The sequence below is a fragment of the Ctenocephalides felis genome, unplaced genomic scaffold, assembly GCF_003426905.1.
Source record: "Ctenocephalides felis isolate EL2017-DRISC unplaced genomic scaffold, ASM342690v1 CF-g0.4_SCAFFOLD_01886, whole genome shotgun sequence".
Taxonomy (NCBI): domain Eukaryota; kingdom Metazoa; phylum Arthropoda; class Insecta; order Siphonaptera; family Pulicidae; genus Ctenocephalides; species Ctenocephalides felis.
This window is the reverse complement of record NW_020538040.1, coordinates 124,110,650-124,124,161: the sequence shown is the minus strand read 5'-3', so window position 1 is coordinate 124,124,161 and position 13,512 is coordinate 124,110,650. Positions and strand designations below refer to the sequence as shown.

At 36.4% G+C, this 13,512-nt stretch overlaps 1 protein-coding gene and 38 non-coding genes across 39 annotated transcripts in view; all 39 read right to left on the bottom strand.

Annotated features, from left to right (window-relative positions):
• LOC113377168 (low density lipoprotein receptor adapter protein 1-B-like) overlaps nt 1–13,512 on the bottom strand; it is a 250,074-nt gene that overhangs the window by 34,584 nt on the left and 201,978 nt on the right. The window contains exon 3 of the mRNA XM_026617391.1: nt 3,405–3,510. Within this exon, the coding sequence (XP_026473176.1) occupies nt 3,405–3,510 (106 nt within the window). The remainder of the gene's footprint in view (nt 1–3,404; nt 3,511–13,512) is intronic.
• Nucleotides 4,822–4,894, bottom strand: Trnaf-gaa. The gene has a single exon. It is a non-coding gene; the product is annotated as a tRNA-Phe (tRNA).
• Trnaf-gaa lies at nt 5,008–5,080 on the bottom strand. Its single transcript has one exon. It is a non-coding gene; the product is annotated as a tRNA-Phe (tRNA).
• Trnaf-gaa lies at nt 5,376–5,448 on the bottom strand. Its single transcript has one exon. It is a non-coding gene; the product is annotated as a tRNA-Phe (tRNA).
• On the bottom strand, nt 5,529–5,601 carry Trnaf-gaa. The gene has a single exon. It is a non-coding gene; the product is annotated as a tRNA-Phe (tRNA).
• On the bottom strand, nt 5,715–5,787 carry Trnaf-gaa. The gene has a single exon. It is a non-coding gene; the product is annotated as a tRNA-Phe (tRNA).
• Trnaf-gaa lies at nt 5,899–5,971 on the bottom strand. The gene has a single exon. It is a non-coding gene; the product is annotated as a tRNA-Phe (tRNA).
• On the bottom strand, nt 6,086–6,158 carry Trnaf-gaa. Its single transcript has one exon. It is a non-coding gene; the product is annotated as a tRNA-Phe (tRNA).
• Nucleotides 6,561–6,633, bottom strand: Trnaf-gaa. The gene has a single exon. It is a non-coding gene; the product is annotated as a tRNA-Phe (tRNA).
• On the bottom strand, nt 6,866–6,938 carry Trnaf-gaa. Its single transcript has one exon. It is a non-coding gene; the product is annotated as a tRNA-Phe (tRNA).
• Trnaf-gaa lies at nt 7,052–7,124 on the bottom strand. Its single transcript has one exon. It is a non-coding gene; the product is annotated as a tRNA-Phe (tRNA).
• Nucleotides 7,412–7,484, bottom strand: Trnaf-gaa. Its single transcript has one exon. It is a non-coding gene; the product is annotated as a tRNA-Phe (tRNA).
• Nucleotides 7,780–7,852, bottom strand: Trnaf-gaa. The gene has a single exon. It is a non-coding gene; the product is annotated as a tRNA-Phe (tRNA).
• Nucleotides 8,030–8,102, bottom strand: Trnaf-gaa. The gene has a single exon. It is a non-coding gene; the product is annotated as a tRNA-Phe (tRNA).
• Nucleotides 8,388–8,460, bottom strand: Trnaf-gaa. Its single transcript has one exon. It is a non-coding gene; the product is annotated as a tRNA-Phe (tRNA).
• On the bottom strand, nt 8,541–8,613 carry Trnaf-gaa. The gene has a single exon. It is a non-coding gene; the product is annotated as a tRNA-Phe (tRNA).
• Trnaf-gaa lies at nt 8,730–8,802 on the bottom strand. Its single transcript has one exon. It is a non-coding gene; the product is annotated as a tRNA-Phe (tRNA).
• Trnaf-gaa lies at nt 8,916–8,988 on the bottom strand. Its single transcript has one exon. It is a non-coding gene; the product is annotated as a tRNA-Phe (tRNA).
• Trnaf-gaa lies at nt 9,102–9,174 on the bottom strand. The gene has a single exon. It is a non-coding gene; the product is annotated as a tRNA-Phe (tRNA).
• Nucleotides 9,288–9,360, bottom strand: Trnaf-gaa. Its single transcript has one exon. It is a non-coding gene; the product is annotated as a tRNA-Phe (tRNA).
• Trnaf-gaa lies at nt 9,538–9,610 on the bottom strand. The gene has a single exon. It is a non-coding gene; the product is annotated as a tRNA-Phe (tRNA).
• On the bottom strand, nt 9,894–9,966 carry Trnaf-gaa. The gene has a single exon. It is a non-coding gene; the product is annotated as a tRNA-Phe (tRNA).
• Nucleotides 10,047–10,119, bottom strand: Trnaf-gaa. The gene has a single exon. It is a non-coding gene; the product is annotated as a tRNA-Phe (tRNA).
• On the bottom strand, nt 10,235–10,307 carry Trnaf-gaa. Its single transcript has one exon. It is a non-coding gene; the product is annotated as a tRNA-Phe (tRNA).
• On the bottom strand, nt 10,421–10,493 carry Trnaf-gaa. The gene has a single exon. It is a non-coding gene; the product is annotated as a tRNA-Phe (tRNA).
• Nucleotides 10,607–10,679, bottom strand: Trnaf-gaa. The gene has a single exon. It is a non-coding gene; the product is annotated as a tRNA-Phe (tRNA).
• On the bottom strand, nt 10,965–11,037 carry Trnaf-gaa. The gene has a single exon. It is a non-coding gene; the product is annotated as a tRNA-Phe (tRNA).
• Trnaf-gaa lies at nt 11,168–11,240 on the bottom strand. Its single transcript has one exon. It is a non-coding gene; the product is annotated as a tRNA-Phe (tRNA).
• Trnaf-gaa lies at nt 11,352–11,424 on the bottom strand. Its single transcript has one exon. It is a non-coding gene; the product is annotated as a tRNA-Phe (tRNA).
• On the bottom strand, nt 11,505–11,577 carry Trnai-gau. Its single transcript has one exon. It is a non-coding gene; the product is annotated as a tRNA-Ile (tRNA).
• Nucleotides 11,691–11,763, bottom strand: Trnaf-gaa. Its single transcript has one exon. It is a non-coding gene; the product is annotated as a tRNA-Phe (tRNA).
• Nucleotides 11,844–11,916, bottom strand: Trnaf-gaa. Its single transcript has one exon. It is a non-coding gene; the product is annotated as a tRNA-Phe (tRNA).
• Nucleotides 12,094–12,166, bottom strand: Trnaf-gaa. Its single transcript has one exon. It is a non-coding gene; the product is annotated as a tRNA-Phe (tRNA).
• Trnaf-gaa lies at nt 12,280–12,352 on the bottom strand. The gene has a single exon. It is a non-coding gene; the product is annotated as a tRNA-Phe (tRNA).
• Trnaf-gaa lies at nt 12,616–12,688 on the bottom strand. Its single transcript has one exon. It is a non-coding gene; the product is annotated as a tRNA-Phe (tRNA).
• On the bottom strand, nt 12,951–13,023 carry Trnaf-gaa. The gene has a single exon. It is a non-coding gene; the product is annotated as a tRNA-Phe (tRNA).
• Trnaf-gaa lies at nt 13,101–13,173 on the bottom strand. The gene has a single exon. It is a non-coding gene; the product is annotated as a tRNA-Phe (tRNA).
• Nucleotides 13,288–13,360, bottom strand: Trnaf-gaa. The gene has a single exon. It is a non-coding gene; the product is annotated as a tRNA-Phe (tRNA).
• Trnaf-gaa lies at nt 13,437–13,509 on the bottom strand. Its single transcript has one exon. It is a non-coding gene; the product is annotated as a tRNA-Phe (tRNA).

The window sequence follows — 13,512 nt, the reverse complement described above, 5'->3', positions numbered from 1 at the left end:
CGAAACCACTAGACCTGTCTGCCCAGAAATTTCATTAATTCGTCAATGCAAATAAAATATTTTTTGAATCATACAAATCCGACGCTCCGTTCTTCAAAAAAACAATTACCATTTTTAGCACTTTTTGCCCCGTATCTTGGAAACGGCTCAACATGCCTTTCTCCTTATCATTATGAAACAAATGTTTTTTGAATTATTCCAATCGGTTAATCCGAGTTCCCAAAATTTGTATCCGCACACACACACACACTATGTGTATACATTCATTTTTTCTAAAATATGCCAAAATGTTCAGAAGACCTGAAAACGTAAAGATATACAAAAATTATTGTTTTCGATTTTTTTACGATCACTATTTCTCTGCGGAAAGTTAATAATCTGTTGGATAGGTAGATCATATACAAATCAAATATTTATTGATTTAATCAATATTTACACATATCGGGAAGTTAATGCAACTTGCCTTATGGGTAAATGCCACTTACACCTAGTTTTTTTTTTATTTTTACGTGAGTAAAAATTTAAAGTTTATTAATTTCCAAAACATATTTGTTTCTATTCTTCAAATTGGAATAAAATATGTGTTTTACTACTTTTATTATATTATAAATTATATACTATTTTATAATATCAAACATTTATTATATGTATTATATATCGCAAAATTGATATCAGTTCCTACTAGTAAATCAATTATTAGGGATATAATACATACAACAACAACGTGATATAAAGATAAAGCAAATTATTATATATCATTAAAAATATCATCTTTCTATTATTCGCAGAATATTGAAAATACCGGATATGCAACGTCATTACATAATATGCTATGTAATATAGATAAAAATATTCTAAAAACTGATTAGAACTATAATAGAATAATAAATGATTACAATATTAATTATGCAAAATACTTAAATAGATAATTCATTTCAATTTATAATGAAAAATTTTGAAAACAATCTTCGACTAGCTTATTAGAAATGCAATAATTATTCATAAATTAAAAAATACTAATATTTAGTGTGAATATATTTTTAAGTCCTCCTGGAGCTACTCTGTGGGCTATATGATAAATAAACTAGTGGAGCGCATAGCATCGTGCCTTAAGGCAAACCGCTAGACCTGCCTTCATGAAATTTTGATCAATTCTTCATCTTGTCAATACAAGTAAAATGTTTTTTGAATTATTAAAATCGGACGCTCCGTTCTCTTAAAAACTGAGTTACCATTTTTGGCACTTTTTGCCCCGTATCTTCGGAACGGCTAAACCTGCCTTCGCCAAAAACTAATCAGCACGTCTCCTTATCAATGCAAATCGAATGTTTTTTGAATTATTCAAATCGGCTGATCGGTGTTCCCGAAATCGTCGACGAAAATTTGTATCCGCATACACATACACACACGTTCTCATAAAAACTGAGTAACCATTTTTGGCACTTTTTGCCCCGTATCTTCGAAACGGCTAAACCTGCCTTCGCCAAAAACTAATCAGCACGTCTCCTTATCAATGCGAATCGAATGTTTTTTGAATTATTCAAATCGGTTGATCGGTGTTCCCGAAATCGTCGACAAAAGTTTGCATCCACATACACATACACACACGCACACACACACATACACACACACATACACACACACATACATCAATTTTTTCTAAGGTATGCCAAATTATTCATAAACCTTTGAACCGTAAAGATATATAAAAATTTTCATTTTCGATTTTTTTTCCCTACAGGAAGTTAATAAATAAATAAATATTACTGAAACAACTAAAGGTAAGAATTTCTATCTGTGAGAAAGCTAACACATATCATGTTAATGTAAAGCACTGATTGAAAGCAATAATGGAAACTTGTTGAAACAAACATACTACATAATTTTTCCTTTGGACTCTGTCTCAGAATCAGTATAGTTTAGCTGTTATGACAACTGTCACAACCGTACCCAATCTCTCCTATATATAATAATTACAAAATGGTTTTGGTATACTATATACACATTTCAATTGTATCATAAGAAATAATAAAAGGAGTAAAAGTACAAAAAATCTGAATAAAAAAATCATTAAACGAAATGACATAAATAAAATACAATTCATATTATATGTATATATTGTAAAAAATAAAACTGTCGCCTGTGTAATATAAGCAAACAACAACTTTGAAAATTGTTTTATTTTGTAGCGTGTCGTCAAACTTTGCTGAGAAGTGCGTTGCGGAAATTGTTGAAAGTGTGTTCCGGAAAAATATGATTGAAAATCGCCGATGTGGAATATTATTATCGGTATTAGTATCTGACAATTAATTATTTTATATAACAATTACCAATTCTGATATTCAATTGACACTGACAAATTGCGTACAAATGACAAAAGACTGAGCAAAATATCTGATATCTGGAAACTCATCAAGGAGCAGTAACTGAAAATTTTTACGAAGAAAAGATTCTAAAAATAATATATTAATATGCTTGTGATAATACAATTAAATACTTGCTATGATACATAATTATAAATACGCTACATAAAACTTTTTTATATTCAGCATTCACATAACATATTTAATTATTAACTTCCCTAGGGTAAGTTATAGAAATCGCAAAAAATCGAAAATGAAAATTTTTACATATCTTTACGTTCCAAAGGTTTCTGGCATACCATTAGAAAAAATAGATGTATGTGTGTGTGTATGTGTGTATGTGTGTGTGTGTGCGGATACAAATTTTCGTTGACGATTTCGAGAACACGGTTCAACCGATTTTAATTATTCACAAAACATTCGATTGCTGTTGATAAGGAGACGTGGTGATTAGTTTCTGGCATAGGCAGGTCTAGCCGCTTCAAAGATACGGGGCAAAAAGTGCCACAAACGGTAACTCAGTTTTTAAGAGAATGGAACGTCCGATTTTAATAATTCAAAAAATATTTTACTTGTATTGACAAGAAAAATGATCATTAGAAATATGCACATCAAATTATCAGATATTTTATAAAGATTTTAACAATAAGTATAAATTTTGTTTACATTCCTCTGTGTTCCGTACCAATGTTTATCCGTTAGACGGCGACGCGGCGCTTACGCGCTTCAATAATTCGTCTCTATGCAGTTAAAGCAGTACGACTGCTGTGAAAAAAAGTTCAGAATTTCCAAAATATTAAAAAATAAAGATTTTTCAAAAAGTCTTTTTTTTCTAAAAAGTAAATTTTTGTCAAAAATTTATAGTTTCTCAAAAATCTACTTTTTTTAAAGTAAATTTTTTTCAAAAATGTTAATCTTTAAAAAAAAAAAATTGTACGGGAAGTTCCAACAACTTGCCTTAAGGCACGATGCCATGCGCCCCACTAGTTATATTAATTTACTTGATATCACTTTAATTATTATAGATATTAATTTTCTTACCGATAAATGGAGACTTCCATGATTTGCTCCCCGGTCGATGGGTTGGTCATCTCGATGCCTCTTTGGGAAACGCTAAGAGCCACGCGCGGTAACTTTTTGCCGCTAGCTGCAGACACAAAATTTGATTTAGTTTGAAACCATATTTGACTTAACATAAACATTTTTAAGAAAACAAGGGAGATTGAGTACGGTTGTGTCACTTTTTTGACAGCATTAATTTTGTTGATTAACCGGTTAGTTGGAAGAAAAGTAATTTAAATGGTTATGTGAACATTTGTCTACGTGGAAATACTGAAATACTCCCTTAAATAAGATGGATTAGTCATAATATCGAATCATATAAGAAAAGGTCTGCCACAACCGTCCACACCCCTAAGACGGTTGTGAAAGGCATAAACATAGGTTAAAAAACAATAGGTATAATACACCAATATAGGTACAAACATCACAATGATTTATAATGACTTTTATTGTTGTTAATAATAATGATATGTATATTATATTTTTAACTTCCCGTAGGGCAAGTTATAGTAATCGCAAAAAAATCGAAAATGAAAATTTTTATATATATTTACGTTTCAAAACCTTCTGAACATTTTGGCATACCTGTGCGGATACAAATTTTCGTCGACGATTTCGGAAACACGGATCAACCGATTTGAATAATTCAAAAAACATTCGATTCGTGTTGATAAGGAGCCGTGCTGATTAGTTTTTAGCGAAGGCAGGTCTAGCCGTTCCAAAGATACCGGGTAAAATGTGCCAAAAATTAACTCAGTGTTTAAGCAAACGGAGCGTCCAATTTTAATAATTCAAAAAAACCTTACACTTGTATTGACAAGATGAAGAATTGATCAATTTTTCATGAAAGCAGGCCGAGCGGTTTCGGAGATCTAATGAAAAAAGTAAAAAAAATGCCATTTGGCGGTCAAAAATGATATTATATAGAGATTTAACAATAAGTATAAATTTTGTTTACATTCCTATGGATTCCGTACCAATGTTTATCCGTTAGACGGCGACGCGGCGCTTACGCGCTTTGACATTTCGTCTCTATGCAGTTAAAGCAGTACGATTGTTTGAAAAAAAGTTCAGAATTTCCAAAATATGTCAAAATAAAGAAAACATTTTTTTTTCAATAATTTTTTTTTTCAAAAAAAAAGTAATTTTTTGTCAAATTTATTGTTTTTCAAAAATCTATTTTTTTTAAGAAATATTTATTCAAAAATTTTAATCGTTTTTAAAAAAATAATAATTTTTGGTACGGGAAGTTCCAGCAATTTGCCTTAAGGCACGATGCCTTGCGCCCCACTAGATTATCAATAATTTTATCAGACAGTGGAAAGAAGTCAAATTTTTAGCTAATGCTGATGCTAAATGTTTGTATAACGTCTTGTCAAGAAATGACAAAACATTTTGCCGAAACCAGGGATCGAACCAGGGACCTTTAGATCTTCAGTCTAACGCTCTCCCAACCAAGATATTTCGGCTGCACAAGTGCCATTGTAAATACCAGAGGAGACAGCAGAAAGAAGTCAAATTTCTAGAAAATGCTGATGCTAAACGTTTGTATAACATTTTGTCAAAAAATGACAAAACATTTTGCCGAAACCAGGGATCGAACCAGGGACCTTTAGATCTTCAGTCTAACGCTCTCCCAACTGAGCTATTTCGGCTGCACAAACGACACTGTAAAGACCAGAGGATACAGCAGAAAGAAGTCAAATTTCTAGACAATGCTGATGCTAAATGTTTGTATAACATCTTGTCAAAAAATGACAAGACATTTTGCCGAAACCAGGGATCGAACCAGGTACCTTTGGATTTTCAGTCTAACTCCCAACTGAGCTATTTCGGCTACACAAACGACACTGCAAAGATCAGAGGAGACAGAAAAAAGAAGTCAAATTTCTAGAAAATGCTGATGCTAAATGTTTGTATAACATCTTGTCAAGAACTGACAAAAGATTTTGCCGAAACCAGGAATCGAACCAGAGACCTTTAGATCTTCAGTCTAACGCTCTCTCAACTGAGCTATTTCGGATGCACAAAGTACACAAATTTCTAGAAAATGCTGATGCGAAATGTTTGTATAACATCTTGTCCAGAAATGACAAAACATTTTGCCGAAACCAGGAATCGAACCAGGGACCTTTAGATCTTCAGTCTAACGCTCTTCCAACCAAGATATTTCGGCTGCACAAGTGCCATTGTAAAGACCAGAGGAGACAGCAGAAAGAAATCAAATTTCTAGAAAATGCTGATGCTAAATGTTTGTATAACATTTTGTCAAAAAATGACAAAACATTTTGCCGAAACCAGGAATCGAACCAGGGACCTTTAGATCTTCAGTCTAACGCTCTTCCAACCAAGATATTTCGGCTGCACAAGTGCCATTGTAAAGACCAGAGGAGACAGCGGAAAGAAATCAAATTTCTAGAAAACGCTGATGCTAAATGTTTGTATAACATTTTTTCAAAAAATGACAAAATTTTGCCGAAATCAGGGATCGAACCAGGGACCTTTAGATATTCAGTCTAACGTTCTCCCAACTGAGCTATTTCGGCTGAATAAAATGCACTGTAAAGACCAGAGGAGACAGCGAAAAGAAGTCAAATTTCTAGAAATTGCTGATGCTAATTGTTTGTGTAACGCCTTGTTCAAGAAATGACAAATGATTTCGCCGAAACCAGGGATCGAACCAGGGACCTTTAGATCTTCAGTCTAACGTTCTCCCACCTGAGCCATTTCGGATGCTGAAAATACACAAATTTCTAGAAAATGCTGATGCTAAATGTTTGTATAACGTCTTATCAAGAAATGACAAAAGATTTTGCCGAAACCAGGGATCCCAACTGAGCTATTTCGGCTGTTTAAAACTAACTGTTTTAAAGACCAGAGGTAACAGCGAAAAGAAATCAAATTTCTAGAAAACGCTGATGCTAAATGTTTGTATAACATCTTGTCAAGAAATGACAAAAGATTTTGCCGAAACCAGGGACCTTTAGATCTTCAGTCTAACGCTCTCCCAACTGAGCTATTTCGGCTGCACAAACGACACTGACCAGAGGAGACAGCGGAAAAAAGTCAAATTTCTAGAAATTGCTGATGCTAAATGTTTGTGTAACGTCTTGTTCAAGAAATGACAAATGATTTTGCCAAAACCAGGGATCGAACCAGGGACCTTTAGATCTTCAGTCTAACGCTCTCCCACCTGAGCCATTTCGGATGCTGAAAATACACAAATTTCTAGAAAATGCTGATGCTAAATGTTTGTATAACGTCTTATCAAGAAATGACAAAAGATTTTGCCGAAACCAGGGATCCCAACTGAGCTATTTCGGCTGTTTAAAACTAACTGTTTTAAAGACCAGAGGTAACAGCGAAAAGAAATCAAATTTCTAGAAAACGCTGATGCTAAATGTTTGTATAACATCTTGTCAAGAAATGACAAAAGATTTTGCCGAAACCAGGGATCGAACCAGGGACCTTTAGATCTTCAGTCTAACGCTCTCCCAACTGAGCTATTTCGGCTGCACAAACGACACTGTAAAGACCAGAGGAGACAGAAGAGAGAAGTCAAATTTCTAGAAAATGCTGATGCTAAATGTTTGTATAACATCTTGTCAAGAAATGACAAAAGATTTTGCCGAAACCAGGGATCGAACCAGGGACCTTTAGATCTTCAGTCTAACGCTCTCCCAACTGAGCTATTTCGCCTGCACAAACGACACTGTAAAGACCAAAGGAGACAGAAGAAAAAAGTCAAATTTCTAGAAAATGCTGATGCTAAATGTTTATATAACATCTTGTCAAGGAATGACAAAATATTTTGCCGAAACCAGGGATCTTTAGATCTTCAGTCTAACGCTCTCCCAACTGAGCTATTTCGGCTGAATAAAATGCACTGTAAAAACCAGAGGAGACAGCGGAAAGAAGTCAAATTTCTAGAAACTGCTGATGCTAAATGTTTGTATAACGTCTTGTCAAGAAACGACAAATGATTTTGCCGAAACCAGGGATCGAACCAGGGACCTTTAGATCTTCAGTCTAACGTTCTCCCAACTGAGCTATTTCGGCTGAACAAAATGCACTGTAAAGACCAGAGGAGACAGCGGAAAGAAGTCAAATTTCTAGACAATGCTGATGCTAAATGTTTGTATAACATCTTGTCAATAAATGACAAGACATTTTGCCGAAACCAGGGATCGAACCAGGGACCTTTGGATCTTTAGTCTAACTCCCAACTGAGCTATTTCGGCTACACAAACGACACTGTAAAGACCAGAGGAGACAGAAGAGAGAAGTCAAATTTCTAGAAAATGCTGATGCGAAATGTTTGTATAATATCTTGTCAAGAAATGACAAAAGATTTTGCCGAAACCAGGGATCGAACCAAGGACCTTTAGATCTTCAGTCTAACGCTCTCCCAACTGAGCTATTTCGGCTGCACAAACGACACTGTAAAGACCAGAGGAGACAGAAGAAAGAAGTCAAATTTCTAGAAAATGCTGATGCTAAATGTTTGTGCTGAGCTTTTTGGGCTGCACAAAATACACAAATTTCTAGAAAATGCTGATGCGAAATGTTTGTATAACATCTTGTCAAGAAATGACAAAACATTTTGCCGAAACCAGGGATCGAACCAGGGACCTTTAGATCTTCAGTCTAACGCTCTCCCAACTGAGCTATTTCGGCTTCACAAACGACACTGTAAAGACCAGAGGAGACAGCGGAAAGAAATCAAATTTCTAGAAAACGCTGATGCTAAATGTTTGTATAACATTTTGTCAAAAAATGACAAAATTTTGCCGAAATCAGGGACCTTTAGATTTTCAGTCTAACGTTCTCCCAACTGAGCTATTTCGGCTGAATAAAATGCACTGTAAAGACCAGAGGAGACAACGGAAAGAAGTCAAATTTCTAGAAATTGCTGATGCTAAATGTTTGTATAATGTCTTGTCAAGAAATAACAAATGATTTTGCCGAAACCAGGGATCGAACCAGGGACCTTTAGATCTTCAGTCTAACGCTCTCCCACCTGAGCTATTTCGGCTGCAGAAAACACACAAATTTCTAGAAAATGCTGATGCTAAATGTTTGTATAACCTTTTGTCAAGAAATGACAAAGGATTTTGCCGAAACCAGGGATCGAACCAGGGACCTTTAGATCTTCAGTCTAACGCTCTCCCAGCTGAGCTATTTCGGCTGTTTAAAACTAACTGTTTTAAAGACCAGAGGTAACTGCGGAAAGAAATCAAATTTCTAGAAAACGCTGATGCTAAATGTTTGTATAACATCTTGTCAATAAATGACAAAAGATTTTGCCGAAACCAGGGATCGAACCAGGGACCTTTAGATCTTCAGTCTACCGCTCTCCCAACTGAGCTATTTCGGTTGCACAAACGGCACTGTAAAGACCAGAGGAGACAGAAGAGAGAAGTCAAATTTCTAGAAAATGCTGATGCGAAATGTTTGTATAATATCTTGTCAAGAAATGACAAAAGATTTTGCCGAAACCAGGGATCGAACCAGGGACCTTTAGATCTTCAGTCTAACGCTCTCCCAACTGAGCTATTTCGGCTGCACAAACGACACTGTAAAGACCAGAGGAGACAGAAGAGAGAAGTCAAATTTCTAGAAAATGCTGATGCAAAATGTTTGTATAATATCTTGTCAAGAAATGACAAAACATTTTGCCGAAACCAGGGATCGAACCAGGGACCTTTAGATCTTCAGTCTAACGCTCTCCCAACTGAGCTATTTCGGCTTCACAAACGACACTGTAAAGACCAGAGGAGACAGCGGAAAGAAGTCAAATTTCTAGAAATTGCTGATGCAAAATGTTTGTATAATGTCTCGTCAAGAAATAACAAATGATTTTGCCGAAACCAGGGATCGAACCAGGGACCTTTAGATCTTCAGTCTAACGCTCTCCCAACTGAGCTATTTCGGCTGCACAAACGACACTGTAAAGACCAGAGGAGACAGAAGAAAGAAGTCAAATTTCTAGAAAATGCTGATGCTAAATGTTTGTGCTGAGCTTTTTGGGCTGCACAAAATACACAAATTTCTAGAAAATGCTGATGCGAAATGTTTGTATAACATCTTGTCAAGAAATGACAAAACATTTTGCCGAAACCAGGGATCGAACCAGGGACCTTTAGATCTTCAGTCTAACGCTCTCCCAACTGAGCTATTTCGGCTTCACAAACGACACTGTAAAGACCAGAGGAGACAGCGGAAAGAAATCAAATTTCTAGAAAACGCTGATGCTAAATGTTTGTATAACATTTTGTCAAAAAATGACAAAATTTTGCCGAATCAGGGACCTTTAGATTTTCAGTCTAACGTTCTCCCAACTGAGCTATTTCGGCTGAATAAAATGCACTGTAAAGACCAGAGGAACAACGGAAAGAAGTCAAATTTCTAGAAATTGCTGATGCTAAATGTTTGTATAATGTCTTGTCAAGAAATAACAAATGATTTTGCCGAAACCAGGGATCGAACCAGGGACCTTTAGATCTTCAGTCTAACGCTCTCCCACCTGAGCTATTTCGGCTGCAGAAAACACACAAATTTCTAGAAAATGCTGATGCTAAATGTTTGTATAACTTTTTGTCAAGAAATGACAAAGAATTTTGCCGAAACCAGGGATCGAACCAGGGACCTTTAGATCTTCAGTCTAACGCTCTCCCAGCTGAGCTATTTCGGCTGTTTAAAACTGTTTTTTTAAAGACCAAAGGTAACTGCGGAAAGAAATCAAATTTCTAGAAAACGCTGATGCTAAATGTTTGTATAACATCTTGTCAATAAATGACAAAAGATTTTGCCGAAACCAGGGATCAAACCAGGGACCTTTAGATCTTCAGTCTAACGCTCTCCTAACTGAGCTATTTCGGCTGCACAAACGACACTGTAAAGACCAGAGGAGACAGAAGAGAGAAGTCAAATTTCTAGAAAATGCTGATGCGAAATGTTTGTGTAATATCTTGTCAAGAAATGACAAAAGATTTTGCTGAAACCAGGGATCGAACCAGGGACCTTTAGATCTTCAGTCTAACGCTCTCCCAACTGAGCTATTTCGGCTGCACAAACGACACTGTAAAGACCAGAGGAGACAGAAGAGAGAAGTCAAATTTCTAGAAAATGCTGATGCAAAATGTTTGTATAATATCTTGTCAAGAAATGACAAAACATTTTGCCGAAACCAGGGATCGAACCAGGGACCTTTAGATCTTCAGTCTAACGCTCTCCCAACTGAGCTATTTCGGCTTCACAAACGACACTGTAAAGACCAGAGGAGACAGCGGAAAGAAATCAAATTTCTAGAAAACGCTGATGCTAAATGTTTGTATAACATTTTGTCAAAAAATGACAAAATTTTGCCGAAATCAGGGACCTTTAGATTTTCAGTCTAACGTTCTCCCAACTGAGCTATTTCGGCTGAATAAAATGCACTGTAAAGACCAGAGGAGACAGCGGAAAGAAGTCAAATTTCTAGAAATTGCTGATGCTAAATGTTTGTATAGCGCCTTGTCAAGAAATGACAAAAGATTTTGCCGAAACCAGGGAAAGAACCAGGGACCTTTACATCTTCAGTCTAACGCTCTCCCACCTGAGCTATTTCGGCTGCAGAAAATACACAAATTTCTAGAAAATGCTGATGCTAAATGTGGTAACTGCGGAAAGAAATCAAATTTCTAGAAAACGCTGATGCTAAATGTTTGTATAACATCTTGTCAATAAATGACAAAAGATTTTGCGGAAACCAGGGATCGAACCTGGGACCTTTAGATCTTCAGTCTAACGCTCTCCCAACTGAGCTATTTCGGCTGCACAAACGACACTGTAAAGACCAGAGGAGAGAAGAGAGAAGTCAAATTTCTAGAAAATGCTGATGCTAAATGTTTGTATAACATCTTGTCAAGAAATGACAAAAGTTATTGCCGAAACCAGGGATCGAACCAGGGACCTTTAGATCTTCAGTCTAACGCTCTCCCAACTGAGCTATTTCGGCTGCACAAAACACACAAATTTCTAGAAAATGCTGATGCGAAATGTTTGTATAACATCTTGTCAAGAAATGACAAAACATTTTGCCGAAACCAAGAATCGAACCAGGGACCTTTAGATCATCAGACTAACGCTCTCCCAACCAAGATATTTCGGCGGCACAAGTGCCATTGTAAAGACCAGAGGACACAGCAGAAAAAAGTCAAATTTCTAGAAAATGTTGATGATAAATGTTTGTATAACATCTTGTCAAAAAATGACAAAACGTTTTGCCGAAACCAGGGATCGAACCAGGGACCTTTAGATCTTCAGCCTAACGCTCTCCCAACTGAGCTATTTCGGCTGCAGAAAACACACAAATTTCTAGAAAATGCTGATGCGAAATGTTTGTATAATATCTTGTCAAGAAATGACAAAAGATTTTGCCGAAACCAGGGATCGAACCAGGGACCTTTAGATCTTCAGTCTAACGCTCTCCCAACTGAGCTATTTCGGCTGCACAAACGACACTGTAAAGACCAGAGGAGACAGAAGAAAGAAGTCAAATTTCTAGAAAATGCTGATGCTAAATGTTTGTGCTGAGCTTTTTGGGCTGCACAAAATAAACAAATTTCTAGAAAATGCTGATGCGAAATGTTTGTATAACATCTTGTCAAGAAATGACAAAACACTTTGCCGAAACCAGGGATCGAACCAGGGACCATTAGATCTTCAGTCTAACGCTCTCCCAACTGAGCTATTTCGGCTGCATAAACAACACTGTAAAGACCAGAGGATACAGCAGAAAGAAGTCAAATTTCTAGATAATGCTGATGCTAAATGTTTGTATAACATCCTGTCAAAAAATGACAAAACATTTTGCCGAAACCAGGGATCGAACCAGGGACCTTCAGATCTTCAGTCTAACGCTCTCCCAACTGAGCTATTTCGGCTGCACTAAATTCACAAATTTCTAGAAAATGCTGATGCTAAATGTTTTGTATAAGCGTCTTGTCAAGAAATGATAAAGATTTTGCCGAACCAGGGATAGAACCAGGGACCTTTAGATTTTCAGTCTAATGCTCTCCGAACTGAGCTATTTCGTCTGCACAAACGACACTGTAAAGACCAGAGGAGACAGAAGAAAGAAGTCAAATTTCTAGAAAATGCTGATGCTAAAATTTGTATAACATCTTGTCAAGAATGACAAAGTTATCGCCGAAACCAGGGATCGAACCAGGGACCTTTAGATCTTCAGTCTAACGCTCTCCCAACAGAGCTATTTCGGCTGCAACAAAACACACAAATTTCTAGAAAATGCTGATGCAAAATGTTTGTATAACATCTTGTCAAGAAAATGACAAAACATTTTGCCGAAACCAAGACGAACCAGGGACCTTAGATCATCAGACTAACGCTCTCCCAACTAAGATATTTCGGCGGCACAAGTGCACTGTAAAGACCAGAGAAAAGACGGAAAAAAAGTCAAATTTCTAGAAAATGCTGATGATAAATGTTTGTATAACATCTTGTCAAAAATGACAAAACTTTTGCCGAAACCAGGGATCGAACCAGGGACCTTTAGATCTTCAGTCTAACGCTCTCCCAACTGAGCTATTTCGGCTGCAAAAAACACACAATTTCTAGAAAATGCTGATGCAAATGTTTGTATAATATCTTGTCAAGAAATGAAAAAGACTTTGCCGAAACCAGGGATCGAACCAGGGACCTTTAGATCTTCAGTCTAACGCTCTCCCAACTGAGCTATTTCGTCTTCACAAAAACGACACTGTAAAGACCAGAGGAGACAGCGGAAAGAAGTCAAATTTCTAGAAAATGCTGATGCTAAATGTTTGTAAAATCCTTGTCAAGAAATAACAAAGATTTATGCCGAAACCAGGGATCGAACCCGGGACCTTTAGATCTTCAGTCTAACGCTCTCCCACCTGAGCTATTTCGGCTGCACAAAATACACAAATTTCTAGAAATGCTGATGCGAAATGTTTGTATAACCCTTGTCAAGAAATGACAAAATTTTGCCGAAACCAAGGATCGAACCAGGGACCTTTAGATCTTCAGTCTAACGCTCTCCCAACTGAGCTATTTCGGCTGC